Source organism: Tachyglossus aculeatus, chromosome 20 (assembly GCF_015852505.1).
Source record: "Tachyglossus aculeatus isolate mTacAcu1 chromosome 20, mTacAcu1.pri, whole genome shotgun sequence".
In the NCBI taxonomy this organism is placed as follows: domain Eukaryota; kingdom Metazoa; phylum Chordata; class Mammalia; order Monotremata; family Tachyglossidae; genus Tachyglossus; species Tachyglossus aculeatus.
In genome coordinates, this window is record NC_052085.1 from 23,462,943 (window position 1) to 23,487,917 (window position 24,975).

At 45.6% G+C, this 24,975-nt stretch overlaps 1 protein-coding gene across 1 annotated transcript in view; it reads left to right on the forward strand.

The window, feature by feature from the left end:
- The first annotated feature begins 1,367 nt into the window (after positions 1 to 1,367).
- The window catches only part of PGR (progesterone receptor), a 44,592-nt gene continuing 20,984 nt past the window's right edge, over positions 1,368 to 24,975 (forward strand). The window contains exons 1-4 of the mRNA XM_038761672.1: positions 1,368 to 1,579; positions 5,081 to 5,881; positions 10,048 to 10,199; positions 24,740 to 24,856. Coding sequence (XP_038617600.1) covers positions 1,368 to 1,579; positions 5,081 to 5,881; positions 10,048 to 10,199; positions 24,740 to 24,856 — 1,282 coding nt within the window. The remainder of the gene's footprint in view (positions 1,580 to 5,080; positions 5,882 to 10,047; positions 10,200 to 24,739; positions 24,857 to 24,975) is intronic.

The following is a 24,975-nucleotide window of genomic DNA, read 5'->3' on the forward strand; positions in this document are numbered from 1 at the left end:
ATCTTCCCAGTGTTCGAAGTGAGTCGGTGCAGCATTGTATTTCCTTCTATTTCCTTCCCATTACCTTTTAAGGTTGAAATCTGCCCCTATAGCTAGTCCTTACATCTCCAGTCCTTAGGTCTCCAACTGAAACTGAATAAAAACTATCCCCCACTAGATGCCAAGCTCTTTGAGGGTAAGTGTTGTATCTAATGACGTATTGTACTATCCCAAGGATTTAGGGACTTAGTCCTCAACACTCAGTAAGCACTCAGGAAATACCATTGACTGATTATTCCCCTTCACATAAGGGATGATCACATGAGCTTTGCACACAGTGACTGCTTGATAAGTTCTTTTATCTGAATTCTATTCTCTACTGACTAGTGGGTAATGAAGTCATAAATATCATTGAAAGTGTGAAATCATGCAATATGAATAACTCAGGCACAGAAAATACAAACAACATTATAAGAAAATAACAGTAGTTCATACTTTTTCCATGAGGGAAATGGGATTTTAATAAACTGCATTCAGTGACCAATAGGCAAAAGAACCCACTTAAATTATGGAGGAAATGAGGTTTGGAGAGTGGTAAATGAAATTTTGCCAGACACTTCAAATTATTCATTCAATCAATCGTATTTATTGAGCATTTACTGTGTGCAAAGCACTGTATTAAGCGCTTGGGAGAGTACAATACAACCACAAACAGACACATTCCTGTCCAAAATGAGCTCACCGTCTAGAAGGAGCTCTCTTTCTAGAGGGATTAAGCATTAATTACATAATTGTAATTAAAGGTTCACAAGGTTATGACAGGTCTTTGGTGGGACTGAGGAAGAGGTGAAATTAAAATACTGAATATTTTTGATGACACCTCAGGCAGTGAAACTCCAGGCATTTCACTGCAAGGAAGAATTAAAGGTCTCAAAAGGTGATTTATGATCTAATACTAAGGAGCGCTATTTAGCTGTCAACTACAAAATTATCGGGAGTTTCTTCAAAATGCACTCAGTGGAAGTTGCATTTCTCTTTTTAGCAATGTGGTTCTTTTAACTACGTACAGTTTGTACTTACCTCAGTGGAAATATGACTAGTGGGGGAAAGAAGATGCACCTAGCACAAGGAAAACCACTAGCATGCCATTTGATTCTTTCATGCAGATTCTCAGTCTTAGTGTCACCTGTTGTGCTGGAGAAGCGATTTCTTTGTCATCAACATTATCATCATCATTTTTGCTTTTCTCCCTTCTCTATGTGAGTTTCTCTCCCTCTTGGAATGGGAACACCTCCTACCAAACATCTAGGAAACTGCAAAAGAAAGCACCCTGGCAACTCTCTCCCCCACTACTCATCCTTGTTCCTCTCCCACTGTGATTCAGCAAAATGTGGGTCACTGTGGGAAAGGAACAAGGATACACACTTGGCTATTCCCAAGCCAAACTCCTCACTGTGCCCATCTTCACCCTTCTCACGACCGATCACATGCTCACGCTTTTCGTCCTGTCCGAAGCTCCTTCCTCCTCATCTGGCAGACCCCTGCTGCCTCACCTCTTCAGACCCTTTCTGAAATCAAAATGCCGAGTCTTTTTTGGATGGTACTGTTTGCGTTAGCCAAGACTTTTAACCTCAAGAGGTTCACTTATCTAGGAAGAGCTTCAGCAACTTGCCATTTTTTTAATGGCATTTATTAAGCACTTACTATGTGCAAAGCACTGTTCTAAGCACTGGGGAGATTATAAGGTGATCAGGTTGTCCCATGTGGGGCTCACAGTCTTAATCCCCATTTTACAGATGAGGTAACTGAGGCACAGAGAAGTTAAGTGACTTTTTATATTTAAGTGGTTACTCCGTACGGGCCGGGAACTGCACTAAGCTCTGGTATAGATGCAAGATAATGCAATGTGTTGCCAATTTGTACTTCCCAAGCGCTTAGTACAGTGCTCTGCACATAGTAAGCGCTCAATAAATACGATTGATTGATTGATAATCAGGTTGGACACAGTCCCTGTACTGCTTAGGGCTCAAAGTCTTAATCCCCGCTTTACAGACGAGGTAACTGAGGCCCCGAGAAGTGAAGTGACTTGCCCAAGGTCACACAGCAGAAAAATGTCAGAGGCAGGATTAGAACCCAGGATCTCTGACTGCTAGGCCACAAAGCTTCTCCCTTGCATCACTTCTGAGCTTGACCTGGTTAGAAAGGGTTGGGTAGAAAAGATGGAACTACTTTCTGAAAGAAGTAGACAAGTTCTGCTGGAGCTGTAGTCGTCTGGAAATGCTGCTGTACCCTTCACTGTACTCTACTAGGTGCTTAAGAACTACAGAATAATGAAAGTGACACGTTTCCTGCCCACAAGGAGATTTCACTTGTTTGTTCATTCAATCGTATTTATTGAGTGCTTACTGTGTGCAGAGCACTGTGCTAAGTGTTTGGGAAGTACAACTCCAATGAGGTGGTCATTTGGGAGGGACAGGCCTCCTACCAATGCCCTGATTCCCTAGGGAAGATGAAAGGAACTGGTAGGCTGGCAGAGAAATCTGAGGCAAGTCTTCATAATGGTCTTTTTGAACCTGAAATAATCATTCAAGGGCTAGAGTAAGTGTGCAGGGAGCCCAGAGTAGGGCTGGATTGATTGGGGAAACTTGAAGGCTAGCCTAGCGTCGGTGGCTGGTAGTAACAATCAATAATACTAAATGTAATAATGGTGGTACTTGTGAAGTGCATACTTGGTATCGAACCCTGTACTAAGCATAGAGGTAGATACAAGATAATCATGTTGGACACAGTCCTTGTCCCACACGGGGCTCAGTCTAAGGGGGAGGGTGAACAGGTTTCTAATTTTACACATGAGAAAACTGGCCCTCTCCCCTTACTGAAGAAATCTCTTGGGGGAGAAATGCTGAAACATAAATCCCATCCTCAGTCTTCTTGCCCAGTTGCTAGTGAAGCCTTCTGCCACAGGAGTCAGGTTTTCTTTTCGAGTTCTGTGTGAGTCTAAGACTACGCCTCCCTGACAAGGACAGTCTATTTAATCTTCTGTGCAATTCCCCGAGAGAAGAGAACAATGTGGGACTTAGTAAATACTTGTGATGCTGCCGTTCCCAGAAAACACTACTTGGAAACGACTGCATTTGAAGTAATCCCACTTGTCCCATCTGAGCTCATCCTCTAGCCTGTATACTGGTTACCAGCAGGGAATGCGTCCTCTAATTCTGTTGTACTCTCCCAAGCTCTTAGCGCAGCGCTCTGCACACAGGTGCTCAATAAATACCATTGATCGATCGATGGATTCGTCAGCATGGGGCAATTCTTCTTCATTAACTCTTTCCATTTGTGCCATAGAAAGGAGTGACACATCCTTGGCAGGGAACACATCCGCTAATTCTATTGTTTTGAGAAGCAGCCTGGCTTAGTGGTAGGGCAAAGACTTGCACGTCAGAAGGATCTGGGTTCTAATTCCGCTCCGCCACACGGATGCTGTGTGACCTTGGGCAACTCATTTAACTTCTCTGGGCCTCATCCGTACATGGGGATTAAGAGTGTGAGCCCCATGTGGGACAGGGACTGTGTCCAACCTGATTAACTTGTAACTACTCCAGTGCGTAAACAGCGTTGGCACATAGTAAGAGCTTAACAAGTACCATTGTTATCATGATTGTACTCTCCCAAGCGCTTAGAACGGTCTCTGCACGTAGCAAGCGCTCAGTCAATACCATTGACTGATTAATTGATCCTTCATTATAATGCATAATCGGCTCCCACACAAGGAAAGGGGAGAGGAAGGGATAGGATGGGAAGATGGATAGAGGTGGAAAACGGGGGAGGAAATGAAGGAAGGGTGAGGGAGGTGTCAGGAGGAAGAGATGCGTTCAACAACTAGTATGGACCAGTTGGGGGGTGGCCGGATCTAGTTGGGGGTGCCCGGGACTGGGCTATTTAGGGGAGGGGGAGGGAGGCCAGGGCTGGGCTATTTAGGGGACGGGGAGGGAGGCCGAGCTGGGCTATTTCGGGGAGGAGGAGGGAGGCCGGAGCTGGGCTATTTAGGGGAGGAGGAGGGAGGCAGGGGCTGGGCTATTTAGGGGAGGAGGAGGGAGGCAGGGGCTGGGCTATTTAGGGGAGGAGGAGGGAGGCCAGGCTATCTGGGAGAGGGAGGCCGGGGCTGGGCTATTTAGGGGAGGAGGAGGGAGGCCAGGCTATCTGGGAGAGGGAGGCCGGGGCTGGGCTATTTAGGGGAGGAGGAGGAGGAGGAAGGCCAGGCTATCTGGGAGAGGGAGGCCGGGGCTGGGCTATTTAGGGGAGGAGGAGGGAGGCCGGGGCTGGGCTATTTAGGGGAGGAGGAGGGAGGCCGGGGCTGGGCTATTTAGGGGAGGAGGTGGGAGGCCAGGCTATCTGGGAGAGGGAGGCCGGGGCTGGGCTATTTAGGGGAGGAGGAGGGAGGCCGGGCTACCTAGAGGAGGGAGAGGGAGGCCGGGGCTGGGTTATTTAGAAGAGGGGGAGGGAGGCCGGGGCTGGGCTTTCTAGGGGAGAGGGAGGAAGGCCGGGGCTGGGCTATTTAGGGGAGGGGGCCGGAGCCCGGGGCTGGGCTATTAAAGGGAGGCGGAGGGAGGCCGGGGCTGGACTAGTTAGGGGAGGGAGGGAGGGAGGGAGGTCGGGGCTGGGCTTTCTAGGGGAGGGGAAGGCGGAGCTAGGGTATTTAGAGGAGGGGAGGGAGGCCGGGGCTGGGCTATTTAGGGGAGGGGAAGGCGGAGCCCGGTTTCCTGGTCTCCAGCCCCTTGGCACTGGGCTAAGAGGCAAGTGTACTCGTTCCGAGAGGGGCAGGGCTCCCCGGGAGCAGCCGGGCGGCGAGGAGCCGGGGTCCGGCGTGGGGGGGAGGCGCCCCCAGCCCCGGCTCACACCCGCTGCGGGGCTCCGGGGCCCCAGGAGGCCGGGACCCCCGCTTTTTTTCCTCCTCCCCATCCCCACCCCATCCCCGGGAGGGTCCCGGGGGGGATGGAGGGGCCCGGGAGGGGCTGACCCTCGGGGAGCCCGGGCTCCCGGGGGCGGCGGGCGGACGGGGGGGGGGGAGGGGGGTGTCTCCCCCATCGTCATGACGGAGCAGCCCCCCAGGGGTCCCCGGGCCGGGCCCTCCCCGGCTCCGGCGGCCCCCGGCGCCTTCCCTCCGGGCCTGGCGGAGCTGCTGTTCCCCCGGCCCGGCCGCCAGGACCGGCCCCCCGCGCCCCCCCCGGACGGGCCGCCCGGCGCGCTGGACGGCGTGCTGGACGCCCTGCTGGACGCCCCCGCCGCCTGGGGGCTGCCGGGGCCCGAGGTGGGCGGCCGCCGGGACGGGGCGGCGGGGGGGCGTCCAGAAAGCAGCTCCCGGGGAGGCGCCCTCCCCGCCGGCCGCCGCCCTGCTGGACCTGGTGCCCCTGCTGCCCCTCGAGCCGGCGCTGCTGGCCGCCAGGACCCGCCGCCTGCTGCAGGGGGGCGAGGAGGCCGAGGGGGGCCCCCTCGGACCCCCGGACCCCAAGGACCGGCCCTGCCTCCCCCTGGAACACTTCCCGCCCCCCGCCCTGAAGATCAAGGAGGAGGAGGAGGAGGAGGCTGGGGAGGCCGCCGCCACTTCCACTGCCACCGGTCCCTGCCCCTCCTTGCCGCCCCGGCCTCCCCTCCTCCCGGCAGGCTGCCCGGATTACCTGCCGCCGCCCCCCGCCTCTCCCGGGGCCGCCCCCTCCTCCTCCTCCAGCCTGGAGGGCGTCCTGTCCAAGGCGGAGGCCCCCCCGGGCCCCTTCGGACCCCCCCTCTGCCTCCTCCCCCGGGACGGCCTCCCCTCCACCTCGGCCTCCGCCTCCCCGGGCCTCTACGGGCTCCCGCCGCTGGCCTACCAGCCCCAGGTCTACCAGCCTTATCTCAACTACTTGAGGTAAGCGGGGATGCCCCCGGGGGGTGGGGACGGGTCCCTTAGGTTATAATGGCCTTTATTAAGCGCTTACTATGTGCTGTGAGACTTACTATGTGTCTTTTAGACTGTGAGCCCACTGTTGGGTAGGGACTGTCTCTATATGTTGCCAATTTGTACTTCCCAAGCGCTTAGTACAGTGCTCTGCACATAGTAAGCGCTCAGTAAATGCGATTGATGATGATGATGCTGGGGACCTTACGAGGTGATCAGGTTGTCCCCCAGAGGGCTCACAGTCTTCATCCCCATTTTACAGATGAGGTGACTTGCCAAGTGACTTGCCCAAAGTCACACAGCTGACAACCGGCGGAGCCGGGATTTGAACCCGTGACCTCCGAATCCAAAGCCCGGGCTCTTTTCCGCCGAGCCACACTGCTTCCCTTGTCATTTATTCGTTCATTCAATCGTATTGATGGGGCGCTTACTGTGTGCAGAGCACTGGACTGAGCGCTCGGGAAGTCCAAGTCGGCAGCGTGGCTCAGTGGAAAGAGCACGGGCCCTGGAGTTCTTTTAGACTGTGAGCCCACTGTTGGGTAGGGACTGTCTCTATATGTTGCCAACTTGTACTTCCCAAGCGCTTAGTACAGTGCTCTGCACGCAGTAAGCGCTCAATAAATACGATTGATGGTGATGATGGAGTCCGTCAATTGCACTCCATTGGCTCCGCCAACTGTCAGCTGGGTGACTCCGGGCAAGTCACTTCGCTTCTCTGAGCCTCAGTCCCCTCATCTGTAAAACGGGGATGAAGACTGTGAGCCCCCCATGGGACAACCTGATATTACCTTGTAACCTCCCCAGCGCTTAGAACAGCGCTTTGCACATAGTAAGCTCTTAATAAATGTCATTATGATAATAATAATGTCACAACTTTTCTGGACCTCAGTGACCTCATCTGCAAAATGGGGATGAAGAATGTGAGTCACCCCGTGGGACAACCTGATCACCTTGTAACCTCCCCAGCGCTTAGAACAGTGCTTTGCACGTAGTAAGCGCTCAACAAATACCAACATTATATAGAGACGGTCCCTACCCAACAACGGGCTCACAGTCTAGAAAGGGGAGACAGACAGCAAAACAAACCATGGACGGGGGCGGCGGTGACCCTGGGGCGTGGGGAAGGGTCCCCCACCCGTTCCTGGGCAGCTCGACCTTGGGGGGCCGGGGAGAGGGGCTGAGGGCCGGAGCCGCCACCCCCCGAAGGTAACCACCCCACCCAATCTCCCCCTCCTCCCCATCCCCCCGCCTTACCTCCTTCCCCTCCCCACAGCACCCGTATATATGTTTGTACATATTTATTACTCTATTTTACTGGTACATATTTACTATTCTATTTATTTTATTTTGTTAATATGTTTTGTTGTCCGTCTCCCCCTTCTAGACTGTGAGCCCGCTGTTGGGTAGGGACCGCCTCTATATGTTGCCAACTTTTGTACTTCCCAAGCGCTTAGTCCAGTGCTCTGCACACAGTAAGCGCTCAATAAATACGATTAATTGATTAATTGACCGTCTCTATATGTTGCCAACTTATACTTCCCAAGCGCTTAGTACAGTGCTCTGCACACAGTAAGTGCTCAATAAATATGATTGAATGAATGAGTGAACCACCCGGAGCCCCCAGTGCGCAACCCTCCTGCTGACCCTGGTGGTCCTGGTTCTGATCCGGTGCTGGGCCTGGTCTGGTCCTGGACTGGTGCTGATTCTGGTCCTGGTCCGGTCCTGGTTCTGGGCTTGATCTGATCCTGGACTGGTCCTGGTCCTGATCTGGTTCTGGTCCCGATCCGGTCCTGGTTCTGGTTCCGGTCCTAGTCCGGTGCTGGTCCTGATCTGATCCTGGACTGGATTTAGTTCTGGTCTGGTCCTGATGTGGCGCTGGTCCGGTCTTGGTCTGGTCCTGATCTGCTTCTGGTTCTGGTCCCGATCCGGTTCTGGTCTTGGTCCGGTCCTGGTTCTGGTCCTGATCTGATCCTGGACTGGTCCTGGTTCTGGTCTGGTCCTGATCTGGCGCTGGTCCGGTCTTGGGCTGGTCCTGATCTGGTTCTGGTCCCGGTCCGGTCCTGGTTCTGGTCCTGATCTGATCCTGGACTGGTGTTGGTCCTGAGCTGATCCTGATCTGGTGCTGGTCCGGTCTTGGTCTGGTCCTGATCTAGTTCTGGTTCTGGTCCCGATCCTGTTCTGGTCCTGGTCCGGTTCTGGTCCTTGTCCTGGTCCGGTTCTGGTTCTGATCCTGATCTGATCCTGGACTGGTGTTGGTCCTGGTCTGGTCCTGATCTGGCGCTGGTCCGGTCTTGGGCTGGTCCTGATCTGGTTCTGGTTCTGGTCCCGATCCGGTCCTGGTCCGGTCCTGGACCGGTGCTGGTGTTGGTCCTGATCTGGTCCGGTCCGGTGCTGGTCCTGATCTGGTTCTGGTCCCGGTCCTGGACCGGTGCTGGTGGTCCTGATCTGGTCCGGGCCTGGTCTGGTCCTGGACTGGTCCTGGTCCTTATCTGGTCCTGGTCCAGTCACAGTCTGGTCCTGGACTGGTGCCGGTTCTGATCTGGATTCTGGTGCTGGTCCTGGTCTTTATCCTGTTCTGGTTCTGGCCCTAGTCCTGGTCCTGGTCCTGGTCCACAGTGGTCATCCCCCTCCACCCTTCATATATTTCCCACCGAAACACCAACGTTTCTCTGGGTAGCGGAGGATAGAGCCGTGGCCCCGGGATGGGGACAATAGGGGAACCGAGAGCCGAAAATCAAGGCAAAGTTGCCGGGTACACTTTTCCCACCCCTCTCGGGGCTGAAAACCATCAGTTTGGTGAATATAATTTATTAGAACGATGGGTTGATTTTGCGATCAGCTATATCGTATAGTACCCTGCTTTTTATTCTCTTATCACTTCACAACCCCCAGAATGTAATGATGGGGATGAAGGGGGGGAAAGTAGGGGAGGATAAATTTTTCAAGTGTCAAATGACTTTAAAATGATAGAGGGTGAAATGATCTTTGCAGTTTCTTAACAGTCTAAGGTAAGTAAAACTGTGCAACTCCTCGTCTTTGCCTTAAACTTCTTTAAATAGGGGTCGGTGAAAGCATCTAGGTCCTGATGTGTTCGATTCTTTAAGACTACATCACTCGGAAGCAAAATGCGCAAGGATCAAAGCAGTGCAGTCGTTTCTTTAAACTAATTTCTGAGTAGCATAGTTTAATTACTAGAGACTAAACAGTATATGGAAAGCAATCCAGTAGTTAAATGACTTTAGACTGCACAGCTGGCCTGAGCAGAAAATATAGTATTTAGAAACCTGAAACCTAGAGGATAGAGAGTTTATTGGGACTGTAATTTGCTGTATCTGTGGGTTTTTTTCAAGTGTTTTGTCAGACAAGAGAGGAATCATTATCCTCTTATGAAGTTTGTCAGTCTTTACCTTAAAAATTCAACTTTTGAGGAAATAAGATAAACAGGCCATCGAGTTATGCCTGAAATTCAAACATATTGTTAATAGCATTAAAACTACATTTGCACTTAGTTTAAATGTGAAGATTGTATGTTTTATCCGGGTTGTTGAAAAATATAATTTTACCCTAAATCCCTAAATTTCTCAGTTGAATGGTCTTCCTTAAATGCTTTTTTAAAGCATATTTTCTGTGCATGAATATGCTTATCAGCCTGTACCCGCTTCTAGACTGTAAACCCGGTATGGTCAGGGATTGTCTTTATTGCTGAATGGTACTTTCCAAGTGCTTAGTACAGTGCTCTGCACACGGTAAGTGCTCAATAAATACGATTGACTGTCCATGCATTCAACTAGCATTGGATATTCTTTTTTCCAGGTCAAGTCTTAAGATAGCTGTGATGAACATTAAGAGGCAATAGTTGTCATTTCTGACTGGATCTGGGAATGAGGAAGCAGATCCATAGTCTTATTTTTTGTCAACACTTTAATAATTCCCAAGGAATTGCAATTAAAACAAACACCCTTTTCAGTTCAAAGCAATTCTACTGGACGTTAACAGATTTGAAAATTGGGATCGAGTTAGGGGCAAACTTTTTTCCATTATTGCTCTTAGATATGATTCTGTTACACTTTTGAACTAGTGGAAAAAAAGAAACCTTTTAATCTTCACTCGGTGTGTGTGTGTGTGTTTTTTTAAAGGCCAGATACTGAAGCCAGTCAGAGTCCACAATATAGTTTCGAATCATTACCTCAGAAGATTTGTTTGATCTGTGGTGATGAGGCTTCTGGTTGTCACTATGGGGTACTTACCTGTGGAAGTTGCAAGGTCTTCTTTAAGAGGGCGATGGAAGGTAGGATTCTTCTTTCTGAATTATTTAAATATAAATAGAGCCTTAATAGAGTCGATACACGGTTTTAATATACTTCACTATAATAATGCCTTGAGTCTTTGGAAATCTAAAGTATTTCAAAATAATTTAAAATAGCATTTTTCTATCAGTGCTGACTTCATTTTTGATATTTTCAGTATTAGATGTGGTAACCATCATTATGCTAGTTATTGGAACCATCATTATGCTAGTTGAAGAGTTCTCCCTTAGTTTGTAAAGTGCCTTCAGGTCTGTGGAGTTGTGGTGAAGTGCGAAATGCCCCTGCCATCTGTGCATTGCTGTAATCCCCTTCAGGCTTGGCTCTGAATTTAAAATCCCTTAAAAATATAGCGCATCTAGTTAAATCGAACGATATAAGAAAAATTTTAAAAAAAGTTCACATGAGCTAACTCAGTATATTTGTTCTTTATGAGGATAAGTTTTCTTGACTAAACATACTTTTTTTATATTCAAAGTTTATTATATTCTTGAAAATAGCTGCCACATGCTAGTTTTAAAACTGATTATTAACTAAATAGTTACTAAATAATGCTGTACCTACATTGGAGTAATGATCTCAATTGTTCTTATCACTATGTTGGTCCATCTTTCATGACAAATTTGTATGATGAGAGAATTCTGTGAATCAACTCTTAAAGGCGGGATGCTCTTTTGCTCCATGTTATATTTATTGAACATTTTAAACTCTTATAAGGCTGCTTCACCTTTAATAATCAATTTAGTGAAGACATGTTCTACTGTTAATAAAAAATACTTTTCTTTGGTAGTGGTGGGTTTTTTGTTTTAGCTGTTTTTCAGTCTGAGCACTTAGTAAATGCCATAATAAATAATAAATGAATTACTGCTCAGTGGCATCGAGTAAGGTAAGTAATTATTTGGAATGAGGCTCTACTAGTACTTTCTAGAAAATGTTTTAAAATACGTTTGTAAATACAGTAAGCTCTGGCGCTTATTTAGCATGTGTGTGCCAAGCCTTATGTTAAACACTGACCTATTGACAAGATGAGCAGACTGTCCCTGTACTATATGAAGTGTGGGGAGGGGGGTGATAGTTATGGTATTTATTAAGAACTTATTCTATGCCAGTGTACAAGGGTAGATGTAAGATGATCAGAACTGACCATTTCCTGTCCCACTCCAGGTTCTGGGTATGAAAGGCTCACATCCCAAGAGTGTATAGACAGCAAAACAGTTTTATTTCTGAAAAGGAGATGCTTTCTGCCAAGCACTTAGCATCTACTCTGGGTCAGTAGATGATATTCTGTTATGTTACATGCTGCAGACAGGATTTCTGACCTCAAAGATATGGAATCTGTGTGCCAAATACCAAGGTTGAGCAGATCCCTGGAAAGTAGTGTGTTGGGGGGATCTCATTATTCCTATTACACTCTTTTTCTATCTTAAGGTATCCTGGAAAATGGACAATTGTGTCAATACATACTACATTTTAAAAATGAGTTTGAAAATTCCGTGATCTATTCTAAGTACATTGATTGGGAAAAATCCTGAAATATGAAGTGCATTGTCAGTGTAGATCTAAAGCAATGCTTAAATAAGTGGGGCTGGGGTATTATTATTTTTGTATAACAGTACTGTTGTGATTTTCATTGTCATTCACTCATTCCATGGTATTTATTGAGCCCTTACTGTGTGCACAGCACTGGTCTAAGTGCTTAGGAGAGTACAGTACAACAATATACAGACACATTCACTGCCCCCCAGAGAGTTTTTAATAAGATCCTTGTTAAAAAGCTGAAACTTTATAAATGAGGGGTTTGAATGTTTAGTTGATTACACTGCTATGGCAATTTAAATTGCATTTTAAGATGCAGAAAGAAGTGATCTTGACTACTGGTCTCTCACGTCATTGCATGTCGGTTGATCTACAGAGACACTCATGAGAAAGATTATTTTGACTGCCAAGTATATGTCTCTCGCACCAACCCCTCTCCTTCTCTGCAAACTCACATTTCCTCCTGCCTCCAGGTCATCTCCACAGGCATATCCCAAGGGTAACTCAAACTCAGTATGTTCCAAAACATACTTCTCACCTTCTCTCCCAAAGCCTCTCCTCTAGTGGTAATAATTATGGTATTTGTTATGCATTTACTGTGTGCCAAACACTGAACCTATCTGCCAAATACTGAACTCAGCGCTGAGATAGATAATACACAAGATAAACAGATCGGCCAGCGTTTCTCTCCCACAAGGGGCTCACAGTTTAAGTAGAAGGAAGAACAGGTATTTAATCCATATTGTGCAGATGAGGAAACTGAGGCACATAGAAGTTTCAGCGACTTGCCACACAGCAGGCCAGTGGCAGAGCTGGGATTAGAACGCTGGAATTAGAACCCAGGTCTTCTGGTCCCCAGGCCATGCTGCTTCTCCAACTTTGCATTTACAGTTGACAACACCTCCATCCTTTCCATCAGAAGTCCATAGCCTTGGCATTTTCCTCTTCTCCTCCCTCTCTTTTAACCCTCATATTCTGTTGGTCTCCAGACCCTGTTGATTCTCCCTCCACAAACACTTCAAGAATTTGTCCTCCTTCTCCCTCTTGCCCTACAGGCCCAGGCACTTTTTATATCTTGGCTTAGTCTCCCCTGTCACATCTAACTAAATCTCTCCCATCTCCATCCCCTACTTTGCCGCCCTTCTTACTTTTCTAAAACACTGTTCTGCATACATCTTCCCAAAATTCAAATACCTCTGACTGCCTATCCCTCTGTCCATCAAGCAGAAGTACCTGACCACTAGCTTTAAAGCACTCTCCACTCTCTTTCTCCAATTTTTATTGTCTCTCCTCCCACAGCACCTCAGGTTGCACACTTCATTGTTCTCGAGCCAACCTGGTTTCAATGCCTTAACTTGCCTCTCCTGTTGCTGATATCTTGCTCACATCCTTCCTTCTGCCTGGAAACTTCTCCTTCTTCACATCTGGCAGACCACTACTTGCCCTATCTTCAAAGCTTTTCTCAAAACTCACCTCCACCAGGAGGCCTTCCCAAATTAATTCTCCCTACCTTATACTCCCTACCTCCCATTTCAATACTTCTATTTCACTTCAGCTCTTGGTGCTTAGTACAGTTACTAAGTTATTTAGTTACTGTTACCTTCTTCAATACATAGGTTAATATCTTTAATCAGTCAGCGGTATTTATTGAGCCCTTACCGTGTACAGAGCACTGTACTAAGTGCTTAGGAGAATAAAATACAAGAGACTTGGTAGACATATTCCCTGCCCACAGAAGAACTTCTAGAGAGGGATGCAGACATTAAAATAAATTATGGCTATGTACATAGGTGCTGTGGGGCTGAGAATGGAGTGAATGGCAAGGATTTAAAGGGATCCAAGTGCACAGGTGTCACAGAAGGGAGAGGGAGTAGGGGAAACATGGGCCTAGTCAGGGAAGCCCTCTGGGAAGAGATGTGATTTTAATAATACTTTGAAGGTGGGGAGAGTGATGATCTGTCATACAAGGAGCGGGAGAAAGCTCCAGGCCAGAGGAAGGAAGGGAGCTCGGATCGGTGGCGAGATAGACAAAATTGAGGTACAGTGAGTAGGCTGGCATTAGAGGAGCTAAGCGTACAGGCTGGATGGTAGTAGGAGAGCAGCAAGGTTGAGGTAAGAGGGGGCAAGGTGATTGAGTGCTGTAAGGCCAAAGGTAAAGACTTTCTGTTTGATGTGGAGTTGGATGGGCAACCGTTGGAGGCTCTTAAGGAGTGCGAAGAGGTGGACTGAACATTGTTTTAGAAAAATGATCTTGCTAGCAGAGTGAAGTAAGGAAGAGACAGGAGGCAGAAAAGTCAGTGAGGCGGCTGATAGGTAAAAGTTAAGGCAGGACAGGATATGTACTTGGATCAGCATAGTAGCAGTTTGGAAGGAGAAGAAATTACTTTTCCCTATCAAGATAATTTAAATTAGTGCCTTTCTCCTCCCCACTAGATTGTAATCTCCTTGAAGGCAGGAATTATAGTTCCTAATGCTATTTTATTCTCCAAGTTCTTAATACAGTTCATTGCACATAGACACTCAGTAAATGACTGTCGTTTTGGCAGTATGTGTAACTATTTTCACTCTGAGTAAATAATTCCTCCTAATTGTAGTCTCCAGAAGCTCTCCTCTTAAATTCTTCATCTGAATGAGTCAGAATATTTTATCTTGGTGTTAAATCTTACGCAGTCAGCATTTTAGAAAGAAGAGAGGTGGATCACCACAGCTTTACGTAATTTAGAAGGGGAGAAGGTAGAGATTATTTCTATAGTCCTTTTGAGAGGTGGTGAGAGCCTTTACCAGGATAGTGGCAAAAAAGATGGCAAGGGAATATCAGAATTATTACATGTTATTGAGGAAGAACAGGGCATCTTAGATGCAACGTGGGTGATAAATGAGAGTGAAGCCAGATATGGGGGCAGCTGGGGACTGTTACATTAGTCAAGCTGAATGTCTACTACTTCTTAAACCATGAAACACTGATTGTGGTGTGGGGGGGTTTCTACTCAATCCATCAACTGATCCTATTTATTGGATGCTTCCTGTGTGCAGAGCACTGTACTAAGAACTTGGGAGAGTGCAATATACTTCAGATGATGATTGCAATTATCACAGGTAAATAAATGTTTTCCCCCAGTTTCGTATGAGTATGAAAAAGACTCCTGTACTTTATACTCCATATCTACCACGGGATTTGAAGCAGATAAAGACAGGGCAATATCTTCTTCTGAAGAGATTACTCAGAGACACTCTAGAACTTTAGGACTTTACTGAAAGCTCATCTAGACTGTAAACTCTTCCTCTAGACTGTAAGCTCCTTGTGGGCCAGGAATGTGTCTGTTATATTGTTATACTATACTCTCCCAAGCACTTAGTACAGTGCTCTGCACACAGTAAACACTCAATAAATTCAATTGACTGCCTGACTGACTCCTATCACTGGCCACATGTCTTAAATGGTACTTTTTATCATCAATCAATAATATTTACTGAGTGCTTATTGTACATAGAACACTGTATCAAATGCTTTTGGGGGGGTACAATAGAGTTGAAATCCAAGTGAGTAGGTGACTCACTATTAGCTGCTTAATGGCTGAGGAAACAACAGCTTCTGAATGATTAACTCATCTCTCTCCATCCCCCTGCCACCTCTGAAAGGAAGGAATTAGAATAGGTACCCTAAAGAAACCTGGTTTTGATCCCAGAACCACCTTTATGTGTGCATAGTTAAAGGAACTCCTTATTTTTCTAGTCACAGAAGATAAACTTTCACCATCAGGGTTGGCGTCTTTGATAGAATCTTTGAGTAAGAAGAACAGTCATATGTGTTTCTAAATGTGGATTATATGAAGACAAATCCTAGTTTAGTGATGTTTCAAGCGTCAGTAAGACTTGGAAGAGAAGACTGTCTTTTGGTTTCTAGCCAATAGAGGGAAACACGTAACTGAAGTAGTCTAGAAGAAAGTTAGCCATGGTTTAGGAAGACCCAAGGCTGCCTAATGACAAGAGCATGGGGTTGGTTGATGATGATGGTATTTGTTACATGTTCAGGCTCACAGTCTTAATCCCCATCTTACAATTGAGATAACTGAGGCACAGTGAAGTGATTTGCCCAAGGTCACATGGCAGACAAGTGGCGGAGCCAGGATTAGGACCCACGTCCTCTGACTCCCAAGCCCCTGCTCTTTCCACTAAGCCTCGCTGCTTCGGTTTGAGTGCAAATCACTTAACCTCTCTGTACCTCACTTTCTTATTCTGTAAAATCAGGATCACATATCACATACGTGCTCTTCCTCCTCCTTTGATTGTGAGCCTTATGTGATATAGGGATTGTGTCTAATCTGATGATCTTGTATCTAACCCAGCCCTTAGCATGGTCTTTGGCACATAGTAATTCTTAATAAGTAACATCATCATTCTTCTTCTTATTATTATTATTATTATTATTATCATCATTATCCAACAGGAAGGAAAAGCCAAATGGTAAACTAGCCACCTTTGAAGAACTTCTGGATTATTTGGTTTGATTGACTCTTTAGGAAGACTTTTTTTCTGGGCTCTTCTTTCACCTAACAGGATTATAGTTGGTATCAATTTTTCTTTATCTAGTAACAATTGTGAACATGGTCTTTCTGTTTATAAAAATAATCCCCTGGTTTGGATGATATGGAATTCTCCTGGACCATCTAATGTTGGAATGAGAGAGTGTGTGAACCTTCCAGTGAGAAAACTAGAAAACTGGAAAGCAGCATGGCCTAGTGGATAGACCACAGGGCCTGGGAGTCGTAAGAACCTGGGTTCTAATCCCAGTTCCACCACTTCTCTGCTGTGTGACCTTAGGCAAGTCACTTCACTTCTCTGTGCCTAAATTACCTCATCTGTAAAATGGGAATTAAGACTGGGAGCCCTATGTGGCACAGTGACTGTTTCCAACCTGATTAGCCTGTATCTCTCCCAGCACGTGGAACAGTGCTTGGCACATAGTAAGAGCTTGACAAATACCATTAAAACAAACATAAACCTGATAAACTCGGATCTCAAGCACTTACTATAGTGCTCTGCATACAGTAAATGCCCATTATATAGCGTTGATGATGATCTACTTGCAAACTTTGAACAGTATTTGACTCATAGAAAGTGCTTGACAAATACCACTAGACAAAAAATAAATATGCCATGCAAATTAAAGATATTCTTTTCATGATCAAAGCATTATGTCGCTGGTGGAGGATTGGAGAAGTGATGTGGACCAGTTTCTCCCTCCCATGTGGACGGATAGTGGTGTAATCTGTCCCTAAGAATCTTCATAGTGGGAGACAGCACCACATCCTCCCTTATAAACCCATATCAGTGATTTTTAACCCAGAAAGTCAAAGAATTGGGCCTTTCTCCAACTCAAATCTCTCCTACTGTACTTTAGCTATTGAACTGTACTCTCCCAAGTGCTTAGTACTGTGCTCTGCACACGATAACAACAACCCCAATTCCATTTTCCTTCCTTCATCAGAAAAGCTTGCAGGCATTTTATACCTTAGGGGTTTTACTGTAGTGAGTCTTCTATTGTGTTTTCTGTCTGGACCGTAAGCTCCTTGTGGGTAGGGATCATGTCTACCAACTCTATTATTTACTATACTCTTCCAAACACTTATACAGTGCTCTGCATATAGTACACACTCAAGAAATATATCACTGATGGGTTCAAATTGCATTCCTCTACATCTATGTATTTGTGGCACCCAACTCTTATGTTTCTTACTGTCACAGTTTGAGTATTCCCTTTTATCAATATTTTAATTTTATCTTTTCCCTCAATTTTGTGGAAAATTACTCAAAACTCTTCAGGAATAAGCCTTGTACCCACCTTTTTCACATGGTACTCCATCAAGAAAGATCAGGATTTTCAGAAATGATTTGAAAAAGGACAGGATACCCTTTTGGAAGATGAGGCATAGATTTTTTCAGGTAATGGGGAAGGAAGCCTGGAAAAAATTATGGAAATGGAGATCAAGTCAATGGACAGTGAAGGAGGACAGAGAAAAAAGATAACTTGAGTGCAGAAGCCTTTCAAGGTGAGAGAAAGAAGGCTGAATATTACACTAGGGGCTAAAGGAATCTGATGAAGGAACCTAAGAAAGGGAATTACATTCTCAAAGTGGGGAGAAGGGAAAGTGATTTTAGACAAGAATTTTGAGTAGACTGCATTAGAAAGCTGAAAAGAAGAGAAATAAGAAGATGTGATTACCAGAGTCAGTTTAAGAGAAGCCTGATACGTGAACAAAGGTTTTGTTGGGAATGTTAGGGGGGAAAGTTTATTGAAATAGCATAAAGAAAGTCCAGTGGGGTCAGGTTACAACCTGAACATCAGATATGTATAGGGGAATCGAGCACCACTTTTATTAATTTGACTGATGGGGATGATAATTTAACAGATACAGGACCATGCATGAATACAAATGAGTTTAGTCTTTGTTTAGGAAATGTGAGTTAACTGAAGAAATATTCAGAAGAGATACAAAATAGAATGAGGCCACTGGGATTGAGAGTTGTCATGAGAATGGATGAGGTTACTTATGTTTACAGGTTGACGTAGGGTTATTAATTCACCATTAGAAGCTATTATGATGGAAAAAAGTGGCTCTTTGCCATGACTGTCATCAGCATGGCAACAGTTTTCTCTGAAATTACTTGTTGGAAAAGACACAGTTATTGTACCTCAGCAGCAGCCACTGGCACTGCCACAAGCATCAGAACAATCATAGTAGCAGCAGGATTCACAGTAACCCAGGACAAGCAAACAGCATACTCATCGATCCACATCTGGAGTCCAGTTCTGTGTTTAGTGGTTCCTGGCGGCTGGTCGTCTCTCTCTCTCTTGCCATTCTCCGAATATACTGAGCTCCCCTGGACATTTCCAAAACGGGACTGAAGAGCGTAAAAGAGATAAGAAAGGGAGGAAGGAAGGCAAATGATAACAAATGAGGTCGTTCATAAATCTGCCCCTGGTTCTGTGGCTTCCTAACCTTCTCTACATCCTTAGGTGACCCAGCCTGCCTCTGCAGCTAATTTCTAGGAAATCTGGCTGAGTTTCCAATCTCATGTTCTCCCCATTCAGGGTTTCTCTACGCAGGATTGGCTGCCTTTCTGGGATTGGCTTTTAGGCTTCCAGGTCATAGCCTACGTCAGATGGAGAACAGCTCCTTACCCTAGTTGCCTCTTGAGCCCAACCCCAAATAACTTAACTGGGAGGCTTTCCTACTCCTCTTGGCCAGGAAGATGAATGACTGAAGTTGAGCTACTCAGTGAGAAGAGCTGGTCTTTCCCCCTCCAAAGTGCTCAGGCTTGCTTGTTCTCCTAGGCAAAATAGACAACTCTACATAATTAGAGGGGCAACTGAAGCCATAAAAAGAGACTCGTTCACATGCACAGGAATAACTTAACCAAGGAATAGTCTCATTTAACTAAGCGGCTTATAAAGCTGTACTCAGTTTGGGTTTGGGATTTTCCCACAGAGTTTCTTCTGTGGATTTGCAGACCTGCCTTAGCCTAGTACTTAATCTTAATCAATTTATTTCACTTTAGCTGGATTATTCCATATTGGCTCAAATGTGATTTTTGCATCACTCAAAACCAGAAGAACTACATGATCCACCTTCAAGAAAGATTTTATCCCAACACCACCCAAGCTGGGGAGAGGGAGGAGGAGATTATCAATCAAACATGGTATTAATTGAGCCCTTACCATGGGCACAGTACTTTACTAAGCACTTGTGAGGGTACAATACAGGGAAATTGGTAGACATGATCCCTACCTCAAAGACCTTACAAACTCAGCAAATTCTCAGTGCCTTAGGTTTGCTGGCTGCGATTCTACTCTAACTTTATTGCAGCAAAATATCATCTGGTGGTTCTGTGGCTTGTCAGATTGGATTTTCTTTTTAATTAGCTTCTTAATTTATTGAGTTCAACGGGTTCTAATCTGTCACATTCTGAACATATTCAGCTGAATGGAATGTAAACCAGGCAAAAAACAATAAAATACTTCCAGCAATCTCCTGGAAGCTCCCAGAGTTCACTACTTTAGAGTTCTTTCACCCTAACTCTAGGCTTCTTGCTCTGCTCTCTGGCCCCAATGGCCATGTTCCGGTTTTAAAGCTGAAAGAGGATGAAGACATCAGTGGATTGACTTCCATTTCTCACCAACTTTGAAAATATCTTTCTGCTTTCTATTTCCTGCAAACTACCTGCATTAATTTCCTTTCCATAGGCATCTTTTTCCTTGCACCCTGCCAGGTTTCTCAATCAATCCATAAATCATATTTACTGAGTGCTTACTGTGTGCAGAGCGCTGTACTAGGCACTTGGGAAAGTGCAATACAACAGAGTTGGCAGACCTGCTTCCTGCCCACATGGAATTTACTTTTCTTCTGGAGATGATGAATTCAGGTAATTAAATGAGAAGAAAACTACAAATTGTTACAAACGTAGCATAGTGGTATGAGGGCCAAAGCATTGGAGCATCAGATCAGGGTGGCAAATGCAGGGTGGATAATTTAGAATGACTTATAAGAAGCAATGGAAAACTGTAGTTATTCAAAAACTGTATGCAGCAGTCACCAAATAATAATAATAATGATGGCATTTGTTAAGTGCTTACTATGTGCAAAGCACTGTTCTAAGCACTGGGGAGGATACAAGGTGATCAGGTTGTCCCACGTGGGGCTCATAGGCTTCATCCCCATTTTACAGATGAGGTAACTGAGGCACAGAGAAGTGAAGTGACTTGCCTGAAGTCACACAGCTGACAATTGGCAGAGCCGGGATTTGAACCCATGACCTCTGACTCTCAAGCCCGGGCTCTTTCCATTGAGCCACGCTGCTTGTGGTCTACCAGAATAATAAGGTTATTCAAACTGTGGTTGTCAAACCTCTGGTTGATGACTGGTGAGAGAAACCTGCATTGATTATAAAGACCTAGAAGGGAATTGTACCAACTAACTTACTTTGCATAGTGCATGCCAAATGAATTTCTGTTCTTTCTCTCCGCCTTCAAGTATATTAAATATGTCCTGACTTTAGAATGTTGTGTGGCTCCCACAGCCCCTTTCAACTACTGTCCTATTTCACATTGTTATCTCGTTCCTCAGACCTACTCAATTCCTCATTTTCCTCTCCCTCTCCTTATCTGAAGTGACCATTCATTTTGCACTGGAGGGCTACCGAGTTTTTCACCTTGGTTTTGCCACCTATCAGAAGGCCTGATGTCTGGCTGAGGTTCGACTTTGGTCAAGACAGCAGCTGCGAGGGCAAAAAGTCTAGGAGTAGATGTATCAGCTTCATAATTAGAGTGCAGGGCCAAACTTGAGATGGAAGGAACTTTGAGGATGATAATAATAATAATGATTAAAAAATGATATTTGTTAAGCACTTACTGTCTGTCAAGCACTGCCCTAAGCGCTGGGGTAGATATAAGCTAATCAGGTTGGGCCCAGACCCTGTCCCACATGGGGCCGACAGTCTTAATCCCCATTTTACAGATGAGGTAACTGAAGCCCAGAGAGGTTAAGTGACTTGCCCAAGATCACACAGCAGAAAAAAATGGCAGAGCCGGGGTTAGAACCCAGGTCCTTCCAACTCCCAGGCCAGTAATCTACCCACTGGGCCATGCTGCTTTGTTTTTGGCAGGGCAAAGAGGGAGAGAGTTGGGGAAGGGAGAAATGAGGAAAGAAAGGATAAGAGGAAGAAGAAGGATGGGGAACCATAAAGGGAGTCATAAGGAGAAGCAGAGCTGCCTAGTAGGTAGCACAAGACTTAGCATCGGGCGACCTGAGTTCAAATCCCAGATCTGCCACTTCCTTTTCATTCAATCGTATTTATTGAGCACTTACTGTGTGCAGAGCACTGCACTAAGCGCCTGGGAGGTACAAGTGGCAACATATAGAGACGGTCCCTACCCAACAGTGGGCTCACAGTCTAGAAGGGGGAGACAGAGAACAAAACAAAACATATTAACAAAATAAAATAAATAGAATAAACATGTACAAATAAAATAAATACAGTAATAAATACGTACAAACATATATACATATATACAGGTGCTGTGGGGAGGGGAAGGAGGTAAGGCTGGGGGGATGGGGAGGGGGAGGAGGGGAGAAGGAGGGGGCTCAGTCTGGGAAGGCCTCCAGGAGGAGGTGAGCTCTCAGGAGGGCTTTGAAGGGAGGAAGAGAGCTAGCTTGGCGGATGTTGGGAGGGAGGGCGTTCCAGGCCAGGGGGATGACGTGGGCCGGGGGTCGACGGCGGGACAGGCGAGAACGAGGCACGGTGAGGAGATTAGCGGCAGAGGAGCGGAGGGTGCAGGCTGGGCTGTAGAAGGAGAGAAGGGAGGTGAGGTAGGAGGGGGCAAGGTGATCTAGAGGGTGAGGAGTTTTTGCCTGACTTCCTTGCTGTGTGACCTTGAGCAAATTACTTAACTTCTCTGTGCCTCAGCATCCTCATTTGTAAAATGGGGTTTGAAGACCTATTCTCCCTCCCCCTTTATCTAGAGCCCCACACAGGGCAGGGACTGAATCTAATCTGATTATCCTGTATCTACCACAAATCTTAATATGGTGCGCAGAACAAAGTAAGCACTTAACAAATACTCCAGTCAGTATTGTTACCACAGGCATTGGGGCTACAATAAAGACCACAGCCTGACTGCTGGAAATGAGAAACGGAGCCCCCATATTGGCCCCACTTATTTCCCTTTTCTGACTCCAAGGGGTCGGGTGGATGAGCTGCAGGTGCCTACCCTACTTAAAGTTGTGGAGACACCGTTGCTGACTTTATTTCTCTCCACTTTTGTACCAATGCCATGAGCCCGTGGCCCCTTTTTATCCCCATGGGATTGGCTCCCCAGGCCAAGGAGCTTAGATGGAGCTGAGCAGCAGTGACAGAATGATGGTATTTATTAAGCACTTGCTATGTGCAAAGCACTGTTTTAAGCACTGGGGAGGTTACAACGTGGTCATGTTGTCCCACAGGGGGGTCACAGTCTTAATCCCCATTTTACAGTGACAGAAGAAGGTAAATTAAAGTAGCAGCTGTTCAAGACAGCCCTAGCCACCGGTTTTCTGGCATTCACACTCCTCAGTCAGTTAATCGTATTTACTGAGCAGTTATTATGTGCAGAGCACTGTACTAAGCATTTGGGAGAGTGCAATATAACAATAAGCAGATACATTCCCTGCCAACAATGAGCTTACAGTCTAGAGGACTACTGTTTCCTGCCTCTGCCAAACCCAGCAAAATGCTGCCTACCAATTCCATACCAGATGCTGCTTCTCTAAATTGTACTTCTCATTACAATGATTTCATTGCCACATCATATTAGTAATTAGTGGTAAGGTTGTGAGGTGTGGTGAAGAGGCTAGATGGGATAAAGTGCTATAAAGATAGATTTAACTCAGCTTCTGCTTCTGACAGTTTCACTAGGACCTCAAACTATTTTTGTACACTCTTTACTTAGTGCATAGACATTTCCCTGCTTGTAGTTTTATGGGATTAAATTGGCAGCTATCTTTTGTTTTACCAGAATGTCCTTGGCTTTCCAAGTTGTGACTGTGCTTTACTCCACTAGCTCAGGGTTCATGTTACCTCTTTCTGAAATTTTATATTCAAAACAGCCTTTCTGAATCTAGTGGTTGATCCTTTATTCACTGACTTCAGTGTTGAATAGACTTTATCGATCAATCAATGGAATTTATTGAGCACTTACTGTGTGCAAAGCTCTATACTCTTCCAAACACTTTACTACTATTCACTGGAGAGAATACAATAAAACAGTGTTGGTAGATGTGTTCCCTGCCCATGAGGAGTTTAAGTCGAGGAAGAACTTAGCATCTAGAGACTTTATAGATCTGAGTCTCTCAAATTGAACCTATTTTGGCATCAGATACATTTTATGATGTTGTGTGACATAGTGGGTAATGGCCTGAGAGGAAGAACATGATCCCTGCCTTAAAATTCTGGGACAAATCTCTTAACTTTTGTCATCAAAAACAAAGGGAAGTGGTAGTTTTCTAGCAGCCATGGGTAGATATTTTTCTAAATGCTACCAGTCTTGCAGATGGTTTTCAAAGAGTGGATGTGCCCCGTTGGGAGAAATGTAACAGGATTTAGATGCAATCCTGTGGAGGTGGTGTTTTGGAGGTTTGGGGTTGTCACTGGTTATGTGGGCCTTGGGATTGGATTTACCGGGGTTTCTGAGGGTTTCCGAGGGTTTCCAAGGAGACTAAAGGTAGGAGCAACTTTGGGATGGAAGGGAGAAGGAGTGGGAGATTGGTCTTTCTGCTGCCATTGTTGATGAAGAGTTGCAGGATCCTTTGAAGAGAATCCTTCTCATTTCCCTTATCTCTAGACTCTAAGCTCATTGTGGGAAGCAGGCCAAATCTGTTACATTGTATTCTCCTAAGTGCTCACTACACAGTAAGCACCTAGTAAATAGGATGGATCGATTTATTGATTTATTAAGTGTGTTGCAACTCAATGGAGCCATTGCTGGCTACAGCAAGCACGCTCATGTTCTCCTGATTGCTGCTGCTCCTCCATTCTTTGGTAAATTTCTAACTGCATTTGAATTTCCTCCCAGCTGGACCCAGAAGGATTCATTGCAAGAACCCTCTTGGAAGTGAAGAGGAAAAGCATAATGACATACTCCCTAACTTTTTCGGGATTTTGAATGTGTAAGAAAATGCTGTATGAGATGTTTCCTAAAATTTTAAGCAGTTTTACTAGACCTCCTGAAACTTTCTGCACAGTTTTGATTCAAACCATTAAAGGTTTTCTAACTCGAATTGCTGAACCGCTAGGTCTTTTTTAATCTTGGAGGAAAGTACCTTTAGTCTTGGTTTTTAAGTAATTGCGTAGTGCTTTTGTTTTCAAACATTTGAAGTCCTAAAATGAGCAAAAGTTTCTGAAGAGTTTGGAACATTAACAGTAATGTAAATTTTGTTCTTCTTTTTACTTGTAGGTCAACATAACTATTTATGTGCTGGAAGAAATGACTGTATAGTTGATAAAATTAGAAGAAAAAACTGCCCAGCATGTCGACTAAGAAAGTGCTGCCAGGCAGGCATGGTCCTTGGAGGTAACGCTGACATTTTTCTTGATTGCCATTTTTTAAGTCATTCAAATATAACATTTTGACTCTGCAATTCACACGTTCGTATTATGCTTCTGCTGCTGGATTTGCTCTCCAGCCCGTCT